This window comes from Globicephala melas, chromosome 13 (genome assembly GCF_963455315.2).
Source record: "Globicephala melas chromosome 13, mGloMel1.2, whole genome shotgun sequence".
Lineage (NCBI taxonomy): Eukaryota > Metazoa > Chordata > Mammalia > Artiodactyla > Delphinidae > Globicephala > Globicephala melas.
Genome location: NC_083326.1, coordinates 49,095,439 through 49,120,459, shown reverse-complemented (window position 1 = coordinate 49,120,459; position 25,021 = coordinate 49,095,439). Strand labels below are relative to the sequence as shown.

The 25,021-nt window shown below is 41.9% G+C and overlaps 1 protein-coding gene across 1 annotated transcript in view; it reads left to right on the top strand.

The window, feature by feature from the left end:
• The window catches only part of TTC39C (tetratricopeptide repeat domain 39C), a 103,857-nt gene that overhangs the window by 60,071 nt on the left and 18,765 nt on the right, over positions 1 to 25,021 (top strand). Inside the window, exons 5-7 of the mRNA XM_030842558.3 lie at positions 1,570 to 1,924; positions 3,700 to 3,868; positions 23,643 to 23,736. Of these exons, the coding sequence (XP_030698418.1) occupies positions 1,570 to 1,924; positions 3,700 to 3,868; positions 23,643 to 23,736 (618 nt within the window). The remainder of the gene's footprint in view (positions 1 to 1,569; positions 1,925 to 3,699; positions 3,869 to 23,642; positions 23,737 to 25,021) is intronic.

The window sequence follows — 25,021 nt, the reverse complement described above, 5'->3', positions numbered from 1 at the left end:
GTGACTCAGCATCTGTAGTTTTTACTGGGGACTGACCATGTAGGCACCCCGCTGCCTGGTGCATACCCAGACTTCCAGAAGGAAAGCAGGTGTCCACATAAAACATTGTTCATGCAAACTGTAGGCACAGTGAGCCCCTCTTACCGGTTCTGGGAATGATGGGACCCCTCCCAAATCCAAGTTCCCAGATACCAGCCAAGGGCCAACCTTGTAAACAGGCCTTTCAAAGGAGAGCAATAGGCCTGCTATGTTAATTCTTTTCTGCACATGCCATATAATCTTAGATCACTTTCAATTCAGGGATTGGACTTTTATAAATCAGATTTTATGTCATATATTTTATGTCATTCAAAAATAAATTAAAACACTTCTTTCCCTGCTGTTCTAAAGGGCCTGGAAGCCTGGTACACGGTTCCTGTTGTCTTCTGTTGTGCTTTGAGGTCAGAGTATCAGTACCATTATTGGTAACGGTGCCAAGTTCTCCTCTATAGTTACTAGAGAACCATTTTACAGAAAACTCCCTGTGGAGGACCTTTTCCCCAGATATGTGGTGGTGATGCACTCAGACAAGCACAGGTCTATCGACGCCCCCACTTCCCTTCCTCATCAGAAGGGAAAGATGTTCGCAGGAGAGGGTGAGGCAGGACTCAGACCTGAGAGGGGCCGGTGGGGCGTGGAGCAGGGTAAATCCCAGGTTTATCTCTCCCTTTGCCTTTGTGGCACACATTCTCAAGGTGGCTATGTTAAGAAAATTGGCCTAACAGAAATAAAGGGAAGTGGCTTTAAAAACAACAGATTTTCACCCTGCGGTGTGAATAGCTTCTGCTTTGCCACCCTCCTTCCCTGGAGCTCTCTAGGCTGGGCAGTGGGGGAGCTCCATTGTCATACACACCAGATAAAGCCCCCCAGCCTCGCTAGGTGCGGTTAAGCCACGAATAGGCATTGAATAGAGGTGCATTGGGGATTCTTTGCATTTTTGTATTTAACGCTGATGACATTTTTGTTAATAAACTGGCCGTTTGTTCACCCGATGACTATTAATCGTTTTGTTTTGCTTGTTTTATTTTTTGGCAAGTCGCCATGCTTGGTGCTTGGGTATAAATTTAGCAGCAAATTTAGATTTAGAAGTTGCTCTTGAGGAGGGATGAAGCACAAGGTACGCAAATTTAAGAGTTTTATCCGGAAAGCGCCATAGTTCAGGTAGTTCAGGGATGTGGTAGAGGGTTTCACAGAATACGTGGGAAAAAAGTCCGATTCAGATGATGCTTGCATTCATTCATGTAGCAGATATTAGATGCTATGCCCTCACCTCGGCGTGAGGGGCTCGATACAATGAACAAAATAATACATGGTTCTTGCCAAGGGGTCATCCAGACTAGTAAAGGGAAACAGACAACAAATAAGGAATTTAAGCCATATGAAGAACAGAAGGTTTCATGATGGGTAATAATTTTTATTGTTTTTTAAAATTTTGTTTTTTCAGGTCATTCTTCAATATCTTTATTATTAATGTAGGAAAATTATTTTGAATACTTGTTTTTTCATACTTTTCTCCCCTTCTCTTTATAGCATACATAAAAGGTGGGTGGATCCTTAGGAAAGCCTGGAAGATTTACAATAAATGCTATTTGGACATCAATGCCCTCCAAGAGCTGTATCAGAAGAAGCTAACGGAAGAGCCCTTGACTTCTGACGCTGCAAATGATAATCACATTGTGGCTGAAGGGGTGTCTGAGGAGTCTCTAAACAGACTGAAAGGTGCTGTGAGCTTTGGATATGGCCTTTTTCACCTTTGCATATCCATGGTGCCCCCAAACCTGCTCAAAATCATCAACCTGCTGGGTTTTCCTGGAGACCGCCTACAGGGGCTTTCTTCACTGATGTATGCAAGCGAAAGTAAGGACATGAAGGCCCCTTTAGCTACGTGAGTAGCTATATTGCAATGCTTTGGTAGATAATATAGTGTTGAAAGTAAGTGAACGACAATCAAAACCTTTATAGGAAACTTCAGGTAAAATGCTTGGTTGGTTGGCATGCTGCCATGCCAGCACTGTTCTTAAGTCTCATGAGTCCTGTATTTTATTTTATTTTTATTTATTCACTTATTTATTTTTGTGGAAAGTCCGTCTTGACCATTTTCTTTCTTTTCTTTTTAAATTTTGTTGTTGTTGTTGAGTCCTGTATTTTAAACATGCAGAATGATCATGATTTATAAAGTTTTTGTGACCCTGACCAGTCACTGAGATTGATAATCCTGATTTTTGGACTTAAGGGGATATACATTTCATAAGACTCTTCTGTGATTCTGAAATTTCTATTCTTATATCCTCATGTTGGGTAATTTTCCTTGATGATTCTGGTTGGTCCATTGGTCTCTTACATGTAGCTTGGAGAGTTTGTGGTGTTCAACTAAATTGAGTTATTGTTGTTCAGACTAAACTTAAATGATAATTATTTAAACCAAAAAGTGTGAAGAAGCCATTATAACCGTCCAGAGCAAGGATTCACCCATTTCCTCATCAGTTAAAAATGATGTGATTTTTTTTCCATCTGGTAAATATCTACTACCATTTGCAGTTAGAATAATTTTATCAAATACTGGATGTCCTTTGACATTACACCACTTATCAGAATTTTTCCAAAGATTTTGGTATCACAGAGAACATTAGTGTGCTGTATTTCTGCTCATGTCAGTATTGAGGAATTTGGATGTTAACTCTTAATCAGCTGGTAGCTATTAAAAAGGTCATTAATTTTTTATTGCAAAAATATTCATACCTCCACAAACTCATTATATGACACAGTGGTCCTTTATTAATTTGACTTAACAGATTTGTAACTTATGATAATTTGTCTTTTTTAATAATATTTTCTGAGAAAGGAATGAATTCAATTAATAATAATGTAAATTAGTCTGATCTCCAGAAGAGGACCAAATTTATGCACATGCTGGAAGCATACATTTGCATAAAAATATTGTGTTGGTTAAACGTTTTTGTCAGTTGGTTAAAGTCGATCCCAGGGAATCTATTTTGTTACTTAGTTTAATGTGGCTTTTTTTTTTTTTTTTGAAAGGGACACGTTTGAAGTGGGAGAATTTTAAGTAACTTACTTATTTGTTTGGTTTTCAAATTGAACAGCCTCAGTGGCTAGAGAAAGGGCCCTTCATGCGGTCCTTTCACTTATTTTAACCCAATTTTGTACAATTTTGCCTGTGGTTCCTATATTTAAATTCAGTCTGAGGCTTACACTCTAACTTTTGTGAACGCTAGCGAAAACATTTTCCTTTTGTAAAAAGTAATGCAAAGAGTAATTTGAAGGGGATAGTAAATTCACGGTAACCAATTACTGTTTCTAATTTACACGTTGACGAGTAAGGTGTAGAATGCAGAGATTTACATAAACGATACCGTCAGCAATCCATCTAGAAGCCTCAGAAGAGCTCCTTGCTTCTGTGACCTTATTCTCTTATCCGATGGGAGTATGCTGATTTATATGTTGTGCTCTAAAGTTGTGGCTTTCCAAATACTGTTAAAACTAAGATGGGGGGGCGATACTGATTTTACTTCTTCAGAGACTGCCTAGTGAGCTTTTTGGAAGGGGTGTGTATTGGAAGAGCACACACTGATTTTTTTTAAAGAGTGGAAACACGGTAAGAAAAGTCATTGTCACTCACGGTTTCTCTCCCTCTTCCTTTAGATTAGCGCTGCTCTGGTATCATACTGTGGTCCGCCCGTTTTTTGCCCTGGATGGCAGTGATAACAAAGCAGGCCTGGATGAAGCGAAGGAAATCCTTCTCAAAAAAGAAGCTGCTTATCCAAATTCTTCCCTCTTTATGTTTTTCAAGGGACGCATACAACGATTAGAGGTACTGTGCATTCCCCATCTTTTTAAAAATGAAGCCTTCTGTTGATCGAATCTATAATTCTTACTTGTGGGGGGGTAGTATCACAAGGAGCCCGAATGTCATAGGGCCGAGTAACATCTTGTTTCTGTGCCTTGCGTTGCATCCTTGCTGTGGGAGCCTCTTCCAGGAACCCGGGGTGTTAGTCAGTTACCTTCTGTTCTGCAGCTGTGGGCGAAGCAGGGCCGGGGTCCCTTGGTGCTGATGAGACGAGATGCTGCCACCTGAGCTGAAGGCACAGGAGCCCTTGGGAGCGTCTTAGTTAAAGAACATGAGATACGTTGTTTTTCCGTCTCTGGAATTACTAATAATCTGTTTCCAAATGTTCATCCTGGCTGACAGTTGATTTATACACAAGTTATTGCCCGAAATGTCAAGGACAGCAAAGGCTTTGAAATAGTAGTAGCTGGTGTTACTTTTTCATGCATGTGTCTAGGTCCTGTGCCAGAGGTTTCACACACACCATCCCATTTGATCCTCAGAGCAAGCCTGCGACAGAGATAGAAAATCATCCCCTGGCATCTTACAGGAAAGATAAACAGGGATCTTAGCGGGCTTCACGTGACCTCCGAGGTCACCCAGCAAGCGAGGCCAGGCTGTCTCATTTCAGAAAAACAGTACGCCCTGGCCTTTGAGGGGGTTCTGCTTCTCTTTGCATTTCTTTTTTTGTCTGCTTGCTTGAGGGCATGAGGATCTGAAGAAAAACGAAAATTTTGTAAGAAATTAATCATGCATGTGAAAGAAGGTGACTGTTCTGAGGTCTACCACCCACAGGCTCACCAGTAGCTAGTAGTGCAGCAATGTGAGGTTTAATAACCTCTGCCCTCAGTTAACCAGGCATTCTCAGCACACCCATCGAAAAAACCCACAAGTGCTTTGGAAGATTCTTGCCTAGGAACGCTTTCATGAGCACAGGAGGTGATGCGTTCACTAATTTTTTGCTGGCAGTGGGGAGTATATTACTTCCCCAATAATTTCTTTCCTTCATGGAGTGCCTTCTTAAATCTGAGGACGCCTTCCCTTTATTTATGGAAATTGTATTTTAAAGATTGTACTAATAATTTACAGCTGAAACACAGCACAGAAAGCTCTCCAGGATCTGACTTATTTAAGCCCATGTCCAAGTCATTTTTCTTCTCATTACTTTGAGACTGTTTTTCTTGGCATTCAGGCCCACGTACCTTCAGTGACATTGCTCTTTTTTTCTCTTGCTCTCTTAAAAACGTAGATCAGTCTCTTGTGCAATCCAGTCTGCTGTTAGTGTGTTTTTCTTTCAAGCTCAGGGTTACGGTCCTGCATGTAGGGAAGCATGTTCAAGCTCTTCAGGTTTCTCTACTCCCTTGGGTTTGTGCAAGAGGAAATAACCCCGTAAAAGGAACATTTTAATTGGCTCAGCCTTCTCACTTGAGTGACCTTTTCTGAAATGAAAGTTGGGTGCAGGGTAAATGCTTTCTTAGATGTGTAATGCCTTTCCTTTAAGCAATTGACATTCTGAATAACTCTGAACTCGAAGATACTAGGTTTAGTGTTCAAAGGAGGTTTGCCTAGTGGGGGTGAGAGCCTGACGTTTACAGTTGTGTACAACACAGCAATGAGGCCAGAGCATCAGGCACGTACTAGACGTCTCTCCCCTCACTCCCTTGATCAATGAATGCTCTAAATTGGGTTTTGAAACTGTTAAATAGAAATGTAAAAGTCAGGATTTATATTTCATTATGCTTCCCATTTTCATTAATTTTTTATTTTAAAACAAAAATGCTGGGACTTCCCTAATGGTCCAGTGGCTAAGCCTCCACGCTTCCAATGCAGCAGGCCCAGATTCGATCCCTGGTCTAGGAACTAGATCCCGCATGCATGCCACAACTAAGAAGTCCGCATGCTGCAAATAAAGATCCTGCAGGCCACAACTAAGACCCGGTGCAGCCAAATAAATAAACAAACAAATATTTTTTTAAAATGCTTAACTTTTAGCAAAATTAATAACTTATTTGTTCTCCAGAAACTCAATGTGGCATGATTTTAGTTTGTCCACAAGTCATCCCTATTAGGGACGGAGTGAATGCTAACAGTGAGCGGTCATTCATTGTCATTGGGATGATTCTAGAAATGAGGAAGCCACAGCACCATCAGAGGATTCTTATAAGCACGGTTTGGGGAGGTACACAGTGACCATGATCGCTCTCAGCAGACGGTCAGTCTCTTTCATGGTGGATCGTTGGAATCTGAGTGCCGGTGGTGGTTGGAATCTGAGCGCTGGTGGTCGTTGGCATCTGAGTGCCGGTGGTGGTTGGAATCTGAGTGCCGGTGGTGGTCGTTAGAACTCCTTTGTCATGGGGCAGTTTGCTTACCCGACTGATACTTGGTTTTAAGAAAAAAAGACTGAAAGACCTGTTACTGCTCTTGACTGGTGAGCTGTGGCCTGAGGGTCAAGTGAAGTGTGACAGTTGTTTCTGTTTGGCTCTTCCCAAAGTCTTAGAGGATAACAGAATTTTAGGGCTAACTTGAGGTATTACGGTGCCTGGACAGTGGCATTTCGTTCGTCTTCCCAGGTGAGCATGTAGGAAGGTGTCAGCTGGTGGCATCCTTCATTTGCTGATGAAGAATTGCTCAGAGAGGCTGTGACATGGGTCTTCAGAGGCTTTTTGTAAGGCCTCTAAGCTCCCAACTCAGTTTATGAAAACACACAGGGCTTCGTTGATGAATTTGTTTACAGAAAACCTTTTTCCTTTTCAGTGAGCATTTAGGTTAGAGAGAGGGCGCCTTGAGACCTTTTTATGGACAGGCTCCAGGGAACATGGTCTGGGGCTCTAATTTTGACAGGTGCATCATATGACACGGACTTAACTTTTTAGATTCTGAGTCACTGAAGAAGTTATTTGCACAGCTGCTTTCATGTAAGCTTGCCCTCATACAGGGTGACTAGCTCAACACGGGCTGGTTAGTGTTTCACTTTCCTTGTTATTTTCGAATCATGTGCAGGTGCCCACTTTCTCTTTCAGTGTCATCAACAGCTTTTTACATACTTTGCCCTTCATTGTTTGGGACAGTTTGGAATCCGTAGGGGAGGGTGGTCTTTAACACGTCCACCCCTGTCCTGCCACTTGCATAACCCTTGTGGCCGTGTCTTCATTATTCCCCGGTGTTGTGGCCTGACTTGACATAGCAGTGAAGTTCTATGCCGTCGGTGGTACACGGGGTCCTTGTGCATCTCAGGACACCAAGCTTCTCTGCTCTTCGGGAGTCTTGGCCAGACTGCAGGAAGAGTTTTCTTTCTTTACCACCTTTGCTTCTCCCCACTGCGTGTCTGAAGTACCCCCACCTCTGGCCCTCTCCACCCTCTTGTCTTACCCTCCTTACCTGTCCTGTTGACTTTTCCCATGTGACTTAGCATGTTGCTGTGAGGAATAAATGGGTTCACACAGTACTTAGCATGTGATAAACGCTATCCAAGTAGTGGTGTGATGGTGGTTGTTATTCTTACTGAGTGCTTAAGCCTGGGAAGCAGTGTTACCAAATTTGCTCTCTTTTTAGGAGAAAGAACTTGTTTTGGTGTTGAGAGTTGTCAGTAGAGCTAGGCTTGTGATGGGTAAGATGCGTGTGTGTAGCTAGAGGGGCTATAGCTACTGTACCGTACCCATGTTTACTTTTCCCTGAATTTCCATAATGCACACAGATGTTAGGAAGTTGACCCAAGGGTTATATAGCAACCTCCATTTTAAAATATGAATTGATAATTATAATTTTGAATTTTATATTTATTTCCATCCCATTAAACCTACAGTAGTGGTGGTAGTGGTAGTCTATTAACGTACAAGTGATTAATGAGTATTTTTCTTGATTATTTAAAGGTATTAGGGACAAGTCTACATTTTAATAAACTTTAATTCTCTCCTCTTTTTTCTCTAAACAATACAGATTTGCACAACTCCCCCCTCCTCCCGCTTTAACAGTCTATTTAGTATATAATATACAGATACACATGCTTGGTTTTGTGTGTATACATAGTTTCATATACATACTTTGTATGGTGTGACTGGTTATAAAACTAATTTTTAATATTAATCTACTTATCTGTCTCTAAACGCTCAAATATTTGAATGAATGACAGTTGATGGACATATTCTAATGAAGTTACTTTATGCACTTTGGGAACTCTTACTTTGAGACTGTCTTCCTAGCTTGGACCCATACTTTCTGAATATCCTGCATGGTGACATCAAAAAACTACACATTTGCTTCTCAGGAGCAGAAGTGGGCCCAGCACAAGACCTGGCCCTCAGTGGGTGTTTGTCAAATGAACAGATGAGTCTGTTGGCAGGACGTCCATTGATCAGTGTGAGTGACGGCGTTTCTTTAAGAGAGGAAGCTGGTTATCAAGGACTGTCTACTTTTCTTGGTGGAACCTAAACCTGTTTCTGCTACCGATGCAGAAGAAGATGGTGCAAGAATGTCTTGACATTTGGTGTAAGAGGATGGCCTACTAAGGAGGGTACTGAATCAGATATTGAAATTCTGATGGGCTGGCTAAAGAAGTGTGACTCTAAAGAAAGGAATTAAATAAATTTACAGGAAGTAAAAAGGACCTGGATATCGATGAGGTCTGTGCTCTTTGCTGGAGTGGCAAGGTGAGAAGGCTGAGCCCCTATGCTCCCTGAGCTCAGCCTGGTGGACCCTGTGCTATAACAGCTCCTCAGTTACAGCAGAGACAGCCCTACTTCACGAGGACCAAGTGGGAGTTTGCACAAGGCCTTGAGGCCACACTGAGGGAGTCCTAGTGAACTTTACCATGTCTGTGTGTGTGTGTGGCCTTTTCGTACCATCTTTCTCGTATTCAAAGCTGCCTTTTTGGTTCTCTCTGATAAATGCCACCTTCTCATGCACAGTCTGCTCTGGTTTGTACTTCTCCCCCCGGTCCTTGCTTCTGAGCAGGGTGTGTGATAGGATGTGGTTTCTTTTCCCCATGAGTAATGTCTGCAGGGATGGCTTTGATGGTTGACCTTTACTTTGTCACCTTGGTGTTCCATCTCCTTACTTTCTTTTTTTTTCTTTTGAGGTGATTTTTTAAAAAAATAAATTTATTTTTATTTTTGGCTGCGTTGGGTCTTCATTGCTGGGCACGGGCTTTAGTTGCGGTGAGCGGGGGCTACTCTTTGTTTTGGTGCGCGGGCTTCTCATTGCGGTGGCTTCTCTTGTTGCGGAGCACGGGCTCTAGGCGTGCGGGCGTTCAGTAGTTGTGGCTCACAGGCTCAGTAGTTGTGGTGCACGGGCTTAGTTGGGATCTTCCCGGACCAGGGCTCGAACCCTGTCTCCTGCATTGGCCGGCGGATTCTTAACCGCTGCGCCACCAGGGAAGTCCCAGCCATCTCCTTACTTTCTGTTACCTGCATGGTTCTGTGTGAAAGGCCCTTACGCTTTGACCCCAGCGTGCGTGTGTTCTGGCTCTGGATCTTCCTCCCACTCATCATTTCAGGCTGTAGTCCTTTCTCTCTGGACTTTTACTGATGAAATTACATTTTTCATTGGTGCTCCCCACAGTAAGCAGGAGATCTGTGTTGCTTTTTAGCTCCTTAGTTCATGATTGTGGCAGGGACAGAAAGGTGAAGGTTGATCCCCTTGGTGATGAGTTTCTCAGACAGAGACAAGAGGCAGGAGGCCTGCGGGGGTCATGCACAGACCCCCTGTGCTGTAGGGGCCAGCACAGAAATGCCAAACCCAGGGAGGCCTGTGCCCATGCACCCAACTCGGGGGCATATTGACTAATCAGAGGTGTTGGGTGGCAGCGTTTCTCTGCATCTGTTGACGAGCAAGCCTGCCTCTTGTATCTGAACAGCATGATTTGCCAGCATGAGGTAATGTTATTATTTATAGGATCAGGAAAAAGGCAATGCAGGAAGAGAAACAATTCCCTGAAGTTCTGTTAATTGTAGTTTTCTCTTCCGACCTATGTGGTTCTCTTTATTACTTCAGGCACCAGGAAAAATAGGGTTACCATTTATTCTCAGAAGGACACAAAATAAGAGATTGGCTTAATATGGTGTAGGAGAGGTGCAGGATATATTTGTCTTCACTTTCCATTGTGATAAATCCATACCGTGTGGTTTAATGACTCTGTTCACTGAAATGAGATGATGATAACCCAAATTGCTAATAGGTTAAATACATTTGCTCTTCTTTTAACTCTATCTTTACAAGTTGTTGGGTTGAAAAGCAAGTAGAAGGTTAACATTGATTTAGATCCCTAAGCTCACTAAATGTGCATAAGAGGATGAGTTTTCCCTTGCCCACGTTAACCCTGGTCCTAAGGGTAGGGGTTAAATGCATGATCTATTGTTAGGTGTCCTTGACAGTAATACTGCTAAACCGATTCCGCTACTCAGTGACATTAATGCTGAATCACGTGTGAGTAACCGGGTTGTCACAGCATGTCCTTCTGCATGCTACAGGTGACAAGGCGGGGCCTCTCTTTTTAAAACACATACATAATACTTTATTGTTAAGATGTTAAGCAACTTCATAAAAATAACCCAGCAATAATTAAATTCTAAGCTGTTTTGTTTCAAGTTGTTTTGTGATCTTTAATATACACATATTAGACTTCAGGCACTTTTGCTTACAAATCTAATGTTTGCATGTTTTAACATAGTTTTTGTAAACAACTGGTATGGAAACTGTTTAGATTTCCATTGTGTTACTAATTTGATATTTCCCATTGTTGGGCTATTGGGCTATTGGGATATTTCACAGTTGTTCCCCTATGATTTCCCAGTATTTCCCTGTGATAGAAAGTACTGTAGATTTCATTTTTTCAGAAATAAAATTTATCTTCTCAAACTGGGACACATAGACTATTTTGTTCAGATTGTAAAATGATGTTTTAAGAAGTCTTACATCCTCATACCTCTTTGCCTGTGGAGGTGGGTGTGGTTTAATTCTGATACCTGTTGGATTCAAGAATAGTAACATTAATTTAAGGGTATTTCTCTTCCTGTTATTGAACTAAATCCTTAAGATAGATGCAATCTGTTTTTGAAATAGCTTTATTTTATACCTTTTATAGATGTTTTAAAACGAATATTACATGGTTTTGACAATTGTGATTTTATGTTTTAAATGTAATAAATACATCACTGTTGCCTTTAAAAATATATATTATTTAGTATTTTTATCCACTTGTTTCTCACATATACTCAGCTTTCAGTTTGTCGGGTTCTGTATACTATAGGGACATTTTAATTGATATTTATAATATTTCTTATTCATTTCTGAGAATATCTCTTCATTTAGTCATGTCACTCTTTCTCTCATTACTTTATAATTTTTTTTACCTGCATCTGTCCTGTCATATATATAGTAAACGTGGGTTCAGATAGAATAAGTATGTGCATGTGTATATAGTTATTTTGGATTAAGGAGGAACTAGAATTCAGGCCTTCTCTCTCAACCCAGTTCTCTTTTTAGCTTTTATTTGCTGATAAGTTACATATATATATATATATATACATTCTAAATGTAATATTATATATGTGCAAAAAACCATATGTGTAACTTACTAGCAAATAACACATTTAAATATTAGTATAAATATAAATATTCAGGAGAGCTTATTCTTGGGCTTTAGAAATAAACCTGATATTTTTAAAAAAATGAGTTGATTAATGGAATTTTTTCCTGCATTTTGGAGAAGCAAGTCACTTAAGGTAATTAAACATTTGAATGTATTTTTTGGTTAGTCATTGCTAAGTACCCTTTTGAAATTCTTTAATAATTTATCTTATTTCTTCAAGAATCTTAATTTAAGACATCTACTTACTGCTACATTCATCTTAGTTTTATATTTTACTTTTTCTCATTTCCACTTATTTTTAAACATATGATGACTATTTCCAGACATGTAAATGTGGTATTTTTATTATTTGTGGTGGTATTTTTATAAATTTGTGTTTTCTTAATTTTATGATTGGGCTTTAGATTATCATGTGGGCTTTTATAGAGAGAGATTTGATTTTTTTATCAATGCATTTTCTACTTCCATTTTCTTTCTGGTTTTTCTTAATTTAGCTTGTTTTATAGTTCATTTTCTTAATACTTTATCGTATTTGTCTTATTAGAATAGTGAAGTATTAGTATTCTTGTTTAGGGATTCGATTGTATTCCTTGAAATTCAGCTTGCATTTCATTGGTTAACCGAGAGTGTTTGGGGGGCTGTGATATTGTGATATAATAAGATACAGATCATGACTAAGGGCTCAGCTCTGGAGGCCAACTGCCCAGGCTGAGTCCTGGCTCCTCTACTTTGGCTGAGTGACCTTGGACGAGACGCTTAATCTCTTTAAGCCTCACTTCCCTCCTTGTTGAGGTGGGCCCCTGGTTTGTACCTTAGGCGTAGGTTCCCTGTTGAGATTTAGGGAGGTGCTAATCTGGGAGGCACGTGCTGTCCTGGGGCTCTGAGCGTGGGTCCTTGTTGGTGTAAAGACATGACCACAGCCCTGCTGGGGCTGCTGCTGGGGCTGATGCGTTAGCAGCCACAGGGACAGAGCTCATGCCCCGGGGGAGATCAGGACCACGTGGCAGGCAGGCATGTAAGCAGATGCAGATGTGGCCAGGCTTTGAGAAACATAAAAACAGGCCTATGGGAAGGGAAAGCATGGTGTGGCTCACCCATGGTGCAACCCTCGCAGCTGGAAAAGATGACCCAGGAGTGGGGGTATTTGGGTTGGCTCTTGAAGAGTCTGTAGGAGTTTGCAGGTGAGAGGTGAGAGCATGGGGGATGAGCTTGCACTCAAGCCCAGATCCAAGAAAAGGCCAGATAATGGAGAGATACAAGCTCATTGGGGCTGGAGCATTTGGTGGAGAGATGTGGGTGGAGTAGGGGTGACCCCGGCAGCAACAGATGATTTGATTTTGTTTCTCAATCCCAGCCTCCCTTCTCATAGAGGACTTTCTTGTTCATATTTAATTGTGTCTATGAAGCACACGTGTTGTTTTCCTTTGCTCTCAGGGCTGTGTTTATTGTTCTTGTTTGTTTCCGTTTCTGCTTGCTTATTCAGGGGCAGATTTTTCCGTAATGCTTGATTGGAAAGGTGATCACTGTATTTTACTTGTCTGCCATTTTGAACATGGGTTCACATATCCACGCAGGCAGTGTTTCTTTCATGTCTTCGTTCCTCACTCTTCTGAGGACAGTAAGTGTACAGCAAACTCCCATTGCCGGGTGGCACAGAGCTAGTTTTAGGACATAGTGTTCCCTACTTTTGCCTACCCCTGTCCAGAGCTCATGTGTGAAATTCTCTATTTCCTCATAGTATCATATTGAACTTTTCTGCCTTTCTTTATGATTTTGGACTCTCAATGTGTGGGCACATTGGTTTCCTAAATCTGTGCGTTTCTTTGTTTCGTGTACGAGTCCTCATTTCTCTGTGGCTTCTTATAGAGGACTTGTTAGCTGTGGGAGTTTGTTGTCATACAGCTTCAGACCTTCAGGTTTGGGCGCGTAGCCTTGTAGAATGAGCACTGGACTAAAAGCCTGAAGATTTGGTGTTGGCTGGTTCGTGAAGAGTGAAAACCCTCTCTACTACCACATGGTCGCTCACACGTCAGTTTGGAAGAGCAGTGACTCCTCAGTGAAGCCAGTCTACTCTGGCTCTGGTTCTTTATTTGGAAAATCAGGGGGGTTGGTATAAATCAGTGTTTTTCGGAAACATCTTACCGGGAGCACTGATTTGACGGACTAGTTAGTACATGTTCCAGGAAAAGAGGTTCCATGTCATTGAAATCAGGATATCCTGGGGCTTCTCGGAGACTTTAGTTTTGCATCACGAGGGAGATAGAGTCTGCAAGTACGCTGTGTTTACCCAAGTTAATTGGCCAGGAAAATTCTTTTTCATACTGTAGCCTGTGAGACCTAGAAGCATTCTGTAGAGCACACTTGAGAAAAACTAGGCTACATTGATTTTTAAGATTTCTTCCAGCGTACAAATTGCATGGTTCTGTGAATATACTAAAAGCCACTGAATTGTACACTTTTTAAAAGGAAAGAATTTTCTCAAAGCTTTTCTAAAAAATTTGTCATGGATTTTGAACCTTCAGAACTGTAACTACCTGGCATTATTTCTGCTGTTTACAATTTGTCTTTAATTCCTCTTTGGAAAAACCCACATACCAGCTCGCCCATTTGACTTCCTTCACAGAGAACGTCATTCAGTTGTAGGAAAACTGTTCAAAGTCACTTTCCTGATTATGGCCTCTATTTGCTTCTCTCATAAAAGTCTGTATGGACATGAATCCTCTCCATCTGTTTTCCACGTTTATCTGTTTATCTTGAATTGCTGTCTTATTTTGAGTACTGTGACTCTTTGTAGACTCGTTTTTCTCTATTTCTCTATTCTTTGCATTATCGTTTTCCCTGTTTAAAATTCTTTGATAGTGCCTTTAACATAAACATATTTCTTTTAAGTGTACTGCTATTTTCATAAATTCCTTCTCTGCAGTTTTAAAAGGCACCATAGTGTAGCTCAGCTCAAATGGGCTCTTCCAATTCCTGGCTGGCAGAGCTTTCTGAGCCTGTGTCCTTGTCTGTAAAAAGAGGACAGTGCCTTCCCTGTCAGCCTTAAGTAATGTAACATGGATACAGCTAAGTGCTAACTAAGCACATGGTGCTTGGTCAGGGATTTTCCTGTTTAGACAGAATCTTGTCTTGGTTGTAAATTCAGTATAAAGCACTTTCCATCACAAATTTTTGTCAGAATCATGTGCCTAACTGTTGAGAGACCAAGGAAATTCTGCAGCTGGTGCATTATTCTGTTTGGTTACATAACTCATTTTCCATGGGGGTTGCTGTCCATTTGTGTGGAGGTGCTGAAAACATTACTACTCTATTCCATTATTTGTGTGTAATCAGAGATTTGTAGCCTGTTATGGAAAAGGCCTTCTGGGGGGATGCCAAGAGAACTATAAAAGGCTTGTGTCCCAAAATGAACTTATCATCTAATTATGAAGTTAGCAGTGTAAATGCATGAAAAGGTAATCGTACAAGACAGTAACAAGGGCCAGATGAATGGCTGGTGGTTGTGGGTAGCTGACCACCACCAGCTCCCACCATGCCCACCCTGTCCCCTTTATTACCACCCACCTCGTGTCTGCCCAGAGACTCATCCTCATTGGACACACGGCATCAGATGTCTTCCTGATTTGCTCCTTGTCTCTCTCTCCACATTACAAGGAGAACAGAGGCTCCACAAGGCAGGGACTTTGTCTCTCTGGGTCACTGTTTATCTCAAATGCCTTGACCAGTGCCTGGCTCCTAGAGAGGATGTGTGTGTGTGTAGTGAATGAACACTTTGGTCTCTTGCTCTTCCCACTTAGTTGTGCTGTAATGATTGTTCTATTTCTCTAGCTCCTGGGTTTTTGTCAGAATGGGAGCAGCCCATGTATTTATGGCATTTTGAAAAGTTTTCCTTAATTATGCAGAATTCATGGAGTCAGTGTTTATAGTAGTAGGAAAAGCTCCATCATCCCCCACCAAGGACTGTGTGGTCATAACTCTAAAACCACAACATTAAGGAAAGACTGATAGAATCGATCATACATTGATCAAAAGGTTTGTAGAATTGACCCCAAAATAACTTATATATTATATAAAAATGATAAAGTTAGAAAAATAAAGCTAGGAAACAAATGATTACGTCTTGGCATCCTTAATTTAGAATGAGCTCTTGCAAAATTAGAACATATTAAAAGGGTAAATATAACCATACAAAAAGAAAAATAGTCAAAGCACCGAAACAGACAAGCTATAAAATAAGACATACAAATGGCCAATATCATATGAACCTCAGGATACAATCCAGGAGATGCAAATTAAAACAACACTGAAAAGTGATTGGCTAGTATTAAAAACATAGTTTAGGGAAATGGGCCTTTTAAAAACTGTTGGCACATATGTAAATTGGTAAAACCTTTGGGGCAGGTAGTCTACTATTTATACACATTACTATACAATATACCTTAGGAAATAACTGATGCACCACATATGTGAGTGCCTGCACAGACAGAGACTACACCTGCCCACCTTCATCACTGGTAAGAAAAACTCCAGGGGTGGGTGTTGAGCTGGGTGGGTACTGTGATTTACCTGGCTTCGCTCGGGTACTCATACTCTCTGAGACCAGAAAATTTTTCCGAGAAGCAGGACCCTTTCCATTCCCAACACATACATGAGGGTGGAGAGGGGGCGAATGGCTCCCTGAAGAGAGGATGCCTCTGATAATTAGGTGGTGTATTCGCTTCCTAGGGCTGCCATAACAAAGAACAGAAATTGATTTTCTCACAGTCCTGAGGTTGGAAGTCCAAGCTCAAGGTGGGCAGGGTTGATTTCTTCCGGGGCCTCTCTCCTTGGCTCGTGGGCGCCGCCTTCTCCCTCTGTCTTCGCATGGTCTTTCCTCCGTATGCACACACGTCTGTCCTCATCTCCTTTTCTTGTATAAGGACACCAGTCATATTGGATTGGGGCCTGCCCTAAAGACTTCATTTTAATACAATTACCTCTTTAAAGACCTTATCTCCAAATACAATTGCATTCTGAGATCCTGGGGGTTTGGATTTCAACATACGAATTTTGGGGAGGGATACAGTTCAACCCGTAACAGTTAGCAGTGCCAATGAGAGGGTCTCCTCCCAGGCACTTGGGGTTTTCCTCTTTCTTTTCACATAGATGTCAGTGGTACCCTGGTAGCCTCCAAATATATTACCCGGCAGGTTCTCCCAGAGGTCCCAGGACAGAAAGACTCCCAGGCCAAATTAAAATGGGCTTGAATCACATAGCTTACTAAATCGATATAAAACACAGCCAGGAGCAAGGGGGAAAAGGTAGCATGGGTTAACACTCTTAGGACAGGGTGCAAGTGGGGTGGAAGGGCCCCGCTACCTGGGTCCTGGGTACACGATGTGCAGTGTCCTGCCTCACTCTGCACATCAGCCTTCCTCACTGGCAGGAGAGGGGGTACAAGGAGAGAAGGGCCCATAGGTGCGAGTTGCCCTGGGCCAGTGACACACTTGATCAGAAACCCACAGGGATGAGTACACTTGGCCACAGCTAATTAAATGGATGGACCATCATGGGTTTTGTTGGTGTTTCTTGGGCAGAGGACACATGGTGCCAGGATAGGCATCAACAGTGGGGGGTCAGATTTAAGACCTCATGGCTATTCAGTTCTCATGTATAGTTAGTATTCTGACCATGTAGTGTGTTTTGTGTATTTGGTCTTTTGAGTATATCTCTTTGCCCTTTCATTCTTCTAACACACACACACGCTCCACTTGCTAAGTACTTATTGTATTAACACATCTCGGGAATTCTGCCTGCATCTGACAACCTCTTTGCTGACCGGTTACTTAACACATCTTGAGAGAATGTGCCTGTGTTTCACAAGCTTACTTGTCTAACAGAACTGAAAATCCTCTAAAGCAAATGCACGTTAGCGCCATCCACACAGGCAGCGCCTTCCCCAGCAACTGGGTCCACAGGAACGATGTTTGCAGTGGTGAACATCCTTCAGTTTGCCACTGCCCGGTGCTCTCAGCTCTGGAGTTTAACCCACAGAATTAGGTGACACCAGCCTCATTTGAATACCAGCAGACTGGCTCTGAGCTGAGACCTTTTTGTTTGTGAGTTAGTGATGTCATTCAATGTTAAATGCAACTTGGAGGTGGTACAGAAAGAAACTGTGTGCTTGGGAAGTGGAGTCTTGGCATTTTAGATTCAGGCAAGTCTGGAACTTGGTGTCCCTTTGGCACTAGAGTCTGGGCCAGGCCCCTGAAAGAACTTGGCTTTGTTTCCATGTTCACTTTTTTTTTTTTTTTGCAGCCCTAGAAATGGAACCTTTTGCTAGGTAGCTGAACTGAGAGAATCCTCTTGGCTTGGTATTGCTAGTGAAAATCTTTGAGTAAAACAGAATGTAACATTAGTAACCCCAAGATTACGGTGCTAACTCTGAAAAATATTCATACTTACTGTGTCTTCATATTTGTACTTTGAGATCTTTACTTTCTAAAGACCTTAAAAATATATTAATGTGGAAATAGCTTCAGAATAACTTAATCTTTTTTAATTGGGTTGAAAATGTTGCCCATGGTCTGTCCATCCCTTTGTATTACATGTTTCATTTTCCTTTGTCCCCTGTCTCTCCAGGCAAGAGCACACACTTGTATATTTGTGGTAGAATCTTAACTCAAACAGCTCCTAATTATACCTGCTAGATAAAATATGGAATTTCTCTAGTTTTGTTTTTTTTTAACCTCTATGTGACCACAAGCAGAATTATAAAGACAACTTACATTTTCTAAAGGACTGCAGGGAATTCCCTGGTGGTCCACTGGTTAGGACACAGCGCTTTCACTGCCATGGGCCTGGGTTTGATCCCTGGTAGGGGAACTAAAATCCTATAACCTGTGTGGCCAAAAAAAAAAAAAAAAGGACTGAAGAGGATGAAGCAAACAAAACATAGTATAATAAGAAAAAAGTGTCAAGGGAACAAAAACAGAAGTTAAATTAATATGAAAAGTATTAGTTACCTAAATCCATTTATGTTTACCATATTGCTATATAAAAGATAACTCTCAGATCAGCATAAAAAAGACAAATCCAACAAAGTAAATAAATATACAAGCTAACTAAAAATATTTAAATGGGGCTTCCCTGGTGGCGCAGTGGTTGGGAGGCCACCTGCCGCTGCAGGGGACGCTGGTTCGTGTCCCGGTCCGGGAAGATCCCACATGCCACGGAGCTGCTGGGCCCGTGCGCCATGGCCGCTGGGCCTGCGCGTCTGGAGCCTGTGCTCTGCAATGGGAGAGGCCACAACAGTGAGAGAGGCCCGCATACCGCAAAAAAAAAAAAAAAAAATTTAAATGGTGATACAAAAGTAGAAAGTAAAAGAGTAGACAAAATATATCAGGCATACATAAATTTAAAAAATGACAGCAATGATAATTTAAAAATCGAGGGCAAAATGCATTAAATGGAACAAAGCTGGTTTAAAACTTTATGGTACTTGACAATTAAACTAACAGTCGTAAAATTATATATTCCTAAGAAATAGCATTTTTTTTCTTAAACATAATAAGAAACTTGCAGAAACACAATTATGAGAAACTGACAACTCTTTCATTCTTAAAAAATCTATTTTATAATAAAATAGTCTCTGAGTTTTCTGCTCAGTTTTGCTATAATCCTAATACTGCTCTAAAAAATAAACATTACTAATTAAAAACAAATCTGGAATTTCTCCCAGGGTTCTGAAATAATTTGTGAGAAGCTGAATTGCTACTTACTGCAAGTCTTTGTCCTAAAAGTTAGAAAACAATATTGTGATTTATTTCCCAGTGCTATTAACAGGAGACAAGGTACCTATAGACAATACCTGTGTTTTAAAGACAGTTTACCTTTCCTAAGAGCATTTTATTCACATGAATTCATTTATTTTAGCATCCCTGAGAGTATAAACAAAAATTACTTCCTTAAGGTCCAAAATTGTGTAGGTTATGAAGTTGGCGCTGAAATCTGGTACTATTGACCAGTATTTAACATTCTTCGTTATACTGTGTGCCCATTAAAAGAAAACATTTATATTACAGTAATTGAAACAAATGAATTATTCAGTTGGAAGGTATGGCTTTAGAGTGAGCTACTTATTTACGTAGTCCCAGAGCATAGAGAATATGAAAATAATTTCTGCCAGTCTACAAGTTCTGGCATTATTCTGCCACCAGAACTTGCAGAGGAGAGCACTAAACAAACCCCACTTCATTCTGAACGTAGAAATTCTAAATAAATATTAGCAAATCAAATCCAGCAACGTATTTGGTAAATGCCGTATTCCAACCTAGTAGGGCTTATTCCAAAAAGGCACTCGTGGTTCAGCCCCAGGAACTGTGTCCCTGTTATCCGCTGCATTAAGGAAGTCATTGATAAAACCATTCACTCCTGTCGATAGATGCCCAGATGGCATTTAATGAAATGCACTACCCAACCCAGATTTTAAAAAACCGAACAAACTATTAGCAAATTAGAAAGGAAACCTCTCTATTTGGTAAAAATGGGCATCTACTAAAAGCATGCAGCAAACTGTATTTCATGGTGCAACATTAAAACATCCTCTTTTTCATATTCTTTTATATACTGTATAATAACGTATACACATCGTTTGTATTAGAATAAACCAAGGATACGTGCTATGCTTGCTTAATATTCAGTATTTTAACTGGAGGTCCTACCCAGTTACAATTGTCTATTGTAAATGAAGAGACAGCACTATCGTTACTTGCAAATGGTTTGAATATCTCCCTGGAAAATCCGAGAGAAAAAGAGATTAAGAATTATAAAAATTCCTGAGTATAATAATGTGACATGTACAAAATCAACTTGAAAAAATCCACAGGTTTCCTACATACCAGCAACATTCACTCGGAGAATAAAATGGAGAAACAAAACCCTTTTGCAGTTGCCACAAGTGTTATAAAATGCCTAAGAATACACCTATCAGGAAGTCCCGAGTAACTGGAAAAACACACAGTATCCCTGTAGTGACAGTGCTGTAGCTGTAAGTCCTGCTGATTTTAATTTGGCAGTAAATGTGCTCCATTTAATTTGGCAAAGATTCGTGCTTTTATCCTTCATGGCTTCCTCTGGAAGCAGATAAAAGCTTGCCAACATTTTTTTCTCCTTTTACCAGCAAGGAGACTGAGGCTTCAAGTAGTTTTTGTGACACAGTGTATCAGCGCACAATTCATGAGGCAAAAAGCCTGTATAGTAGTAATTCTTGGTTTCCTACGAATCCATTTTCTATATTTTCTTCAGGGTATGTGTATTTCTTTAAAAATTAAACTGGGAATCGAGTATCAAATTGAGGCTAATCCTCTTTTCTCTGCTGGGTTGTGGATGTTTTAATTTGTAACCATAAAGACTCCCATAGATCATTTTTATTCTGAATTGTTTTGGTGAAAAGGGACCTATATTTCCACTAATTTAATGGCTGTTCATTGTACTTCCTTAATGAGTGATCAGCCTAGAAGTAGAATTAGTTTTGTAGTTATGCTTGCTCCTGGGGTAATGCCTTTAAGCTCCGTAAGTGGTCTCAGTACTTCCCAGTTCTATTCAAGTGCTTGTGACACAAAGAGCCTGGAACTTTCTTCACAGTTTCATCTTTAAGGAAGAATACTGTTCTAGTTTCCCAAGGCTGTTGTAACAAATTATCACAAAGTTTATGGCTTAAAACGACAGAAATTTATTCTCTCACAATTCTGGAGACCAGAAGTCCAAAATCAGTTTCTCTGGGCCCAAATCAAGGTGGTCAGCAGGGCAGCGCTCCCTCCGGAGGCTCTAGGGAAAGTCCATTCCTTGCCTCTTGCCTCTGGTGGCTGCCTGCATTCCTGGGCTTGTGGCCACATCACTCCAGTCTCTGCCTCCGTCCTCTCACATTGCCTTCTCCTCTGCTTATGTCAACCCTCTCTCTGCTTCCCTCTTGTAGGGATACTTGTTGATTGCATTTAACGCCGCCTGGATAATCTAGGGACTCTCCCCCATCTCCAGATTCTTAGCTTAATCAATCACACTTGCATCCCTCTCCCTGAAGAAAGCATGCAGTTGGAGCAGAATTTGAATACTAGTCAATTACTAGCTTCCTGACCTTGACTTACCGTTGTTGAACGTCAGTTTCTTCATCCGAAAATGGAACTAATGCATACCTATCTCAGAGTCTTTGAAAGGGTTAAGAGAAATAACGTTGATTCAGGTATTACTTGGCTTCTTTTTTTCTTTTCTTGCGTTCAGAGCTTAGTTTTGACTCATCTTGGTGGCTTCAGAGTCCAGTTCCATCCTGGGCACCCAGTAGTTGCCTGATAAATGTTCGCCGAGTAGTTTTCTGTCCTCTGAAGGGCAGCGTGGCGTTGCACTGCCATGCACTGAACCCCAGCTGGGGTCAGCTTGGTAGTGATGGCCCATCTGGAAATATCCTGGGGGTGATGGTTGAATGCCATTAACTTGGGAAACTGGGGAGGTGCATGCAAAAGCAGAATCCCTAACCCTGTGGTTTCTGTGCAAATAGGCTAAATTGAATGCATGTGTGATGCAGGGAAAGAAGTATTGATCCAGAAAGGGGAAAGTTAGAAATGGGAGTAATGAGTGTCCAGATCTCTCTACACACACACACACTTGCTTTTCATTAGAGATTGATTGATTTTTTACCTTTGGTATCTGGCTGTGTGCTCACAATCAGTGTAAATGTCTGACTTAAGAGCCGGAGGCCTGTTTCATTCCTGTGAGGTTCCCTTCAACTAGGTGTTGAGCTAGTTGAGAACAGGAATTAGTGATACAGTGATGTGTATCTTCCGTGGCTACCTTCTGTATCTTCCGAGCACTTGTGGGTGGTGATACAGGGTCGAACGCTACAGTCTGAACCTTGCTGATAGCAGAGTGAAGTGTTACTGTGGGGCACGAACAGTTACTGGTCCAGCCATGGCCGTGGTTACTGAGTCATTTGGCTTCCAGAGTTCCTGAGTCACAGACTGTCCTGCCGATCTCCTTGCTGACTCATCTGTGCCCTGTGTGGAGTCCTGGGGCCTCCTGCAGTGACCGTGCATCACTCAAGGAGCTGAGGAACGTGGTGGGTCTGGTCTCAGGGAAACCAGCAGCCCCTCTTCTAAGACCCTTCATGCCCCCAACCTGGCTGCCCTGGGGGAGAAGAGGCAGCCAGGGGCCTTGGAAAGGGAGTCGCCTGGGAGCAGCAGCAGGAGGCACACAGGGAAGCACAGAGGGGAGGGCTGAGTGCAGGGCGGGAAGAGAGGCGCTGGCACCTGCGGGAGGGAGAAAGGAGCGCTCCTGGGCACGTGTCAGTGAGGGCAGGCTGTGTCGCATCTTGGGGACATTTAGGATTTATATTATTACTGATGCGTGATACTTAACGCCTGTCGTTGCTGTATTTACGGTTTAGTTTACCTCCCTTTTATCCTGATGGTGCCTTTTAGGTGCTCTTACCAGGTGCTTGTGGCATCAGATCAGCAGACTCTGAACGAGATCTTTCATGGAAGAAAACACTAAATGTATTTAACCAGGAAACGGTGGGACAGGCATTTGAGAGTCTACTGGGGTTCTGGACAGTGCTAGATGAATGCAAAAGTCGGAAGTGTAATCTGGACCCTCAGAGAATTTCTGAAGTGTTGGGAGAAGAGGGCTGATGACCAGAAGCATTCGGAGAACATCACCGGGTTGTGTGGTAGAGCGTGAGGGGCTCCCGGAACAGGGAGAGGCTGGGGCTGGGCTAATGGACTGGCCCTGGGCAGTACTGACTGCCAGTGTCTCTGGGCCCGGTGGGTGTATGCAGGAGGGTGAGATGCAGTCCCTCTTCTGTCGAGCTTACCTGTACCATGGAGCCAGATCAGCAAATCATTGTATTGATCACACACCAAGTTCTAGTGCACGTGTGCACAGAGACCGCTGTGGGAGAGGGTGGTGTGAGCCGAGCCCTCACTGGTGGGTCCTTCTGACCGAGCAGAAGGAGGAGTGGCCTGCGCTCTGTTCAGCTCACAACCATGTGAGGGGAAAGGGGGCGTTTTCCCAGAAACCTTTACATCACCCTCTTCTCTACTGCTTAATCTGCTTGACTACCAAGGGAAAGGATGCTTTTGAACTAGGATGCTCGTAATGTTAAAGACAGATCTTAGCCAGTAACTGTTGTCATTTTTTCCTTAGTGTCAAATCAACAGTGCCTTGACTTCCTTCCATACTGCTCTGGAACTTGCAGTAGACCAGAGGGAAATCCAACACGTGTGTCTGTATGAAATTGGTAAGTATCGAATGTCTGTCCGGTCCCTTGTCATTGAAATAGTATTAATGCAATAGCTCATGTCCAGCTGAACGTCCAGCTTCTTGTCCTGCAGTGTTAACGCATTCCTGTGCACGTTTTCATTGTTAATGCTCTTCAGTTTGTGTCTTTGTGAGATGCCTGCTGCCTTGTGTAATAATAGGACTTTGTTACCATAGCGCAAGTAGTGGTACTTAATGAATTCTCATTTCTTCTTTCTAATATTTTGCTCCTTATAACGTTTAGATTCTAGGATGATAGGTGAACTTAAATTAATTGAGTAAAAACCATTTGTGAATATTTTATTGGACTGGATATTAGAATTCAGGACTGTTTTCTCTTCCCTCCCACCAATGTTCGCCTGAGAAGAAAACTACGGCTTAGGAGAAAATTGGGCACGTAGATTCCAATTCCAGCTCTTCTGCCAGCTAACTTGGAGACCTCACCCTCGTGGCAGCCCTTGGAGCTCAGGCGCCTGCCCTGGGAGCAGCTGTGTAATTAAGATGAAATTAGCCGGATGAGCATCAAGACAGGATGCCTGGCCACATATGTTAGCTGCTTCCTCCCGCTTCTCCCCTCCTGGAGGGGAATTTATAGACAGACTTGGAGGCATTTGTTTGCCACTTGCTTGCCTGCTGTAGACATAACTGTCTTCCTGAATCTTTTTTTTAAAGAAGAGTGCAAACTAAAAGATTGAGAACTGCCCAGTAATCAGCATTATGTTTTAAACGCCTGTTATAGCTTAGGGAGTGGAGATGAGGTATGATCCAGTGGGAAATGTATTTTCCTGTAAACTCTGCTGGAGCTCTGGTTAGTAGCCATAATGTGGAATGGAACGTGAAACACATTATCAATGTGATGTTTTGAGTAAGACCAGGCATCTCTGATTTCACAACCGATGAAACAGTATAGGACTTGAATGGAAGGGACTAGCTTCGATGTCCTTTTATTTCTCTTGTTTAGGACACTGTTATCTTTTTTCTTGTAGTTTCATTGAGATACCTTTGACACGTAACATTGTATTTAAGGTGTACAACATGGAGATTTGATACCTGAATATATTGTGAAATGATTATGGTGGCCTTTTTTCGTGTGTGCACTGTTTCCGGGTCTGTGGCAGGGTAGAATGTCAGAACGGAAGGAATCTTGGAAATATCGAAACCCAGAGCTAAGGACTTCGGAAGGTTAACTCAGGGTTGGGGTGGGGGGAAGTGGGAATAGCAAAGTCAGGACTTGGCCTCCTTATTCAGCTGTGGTGCTGCCTCCC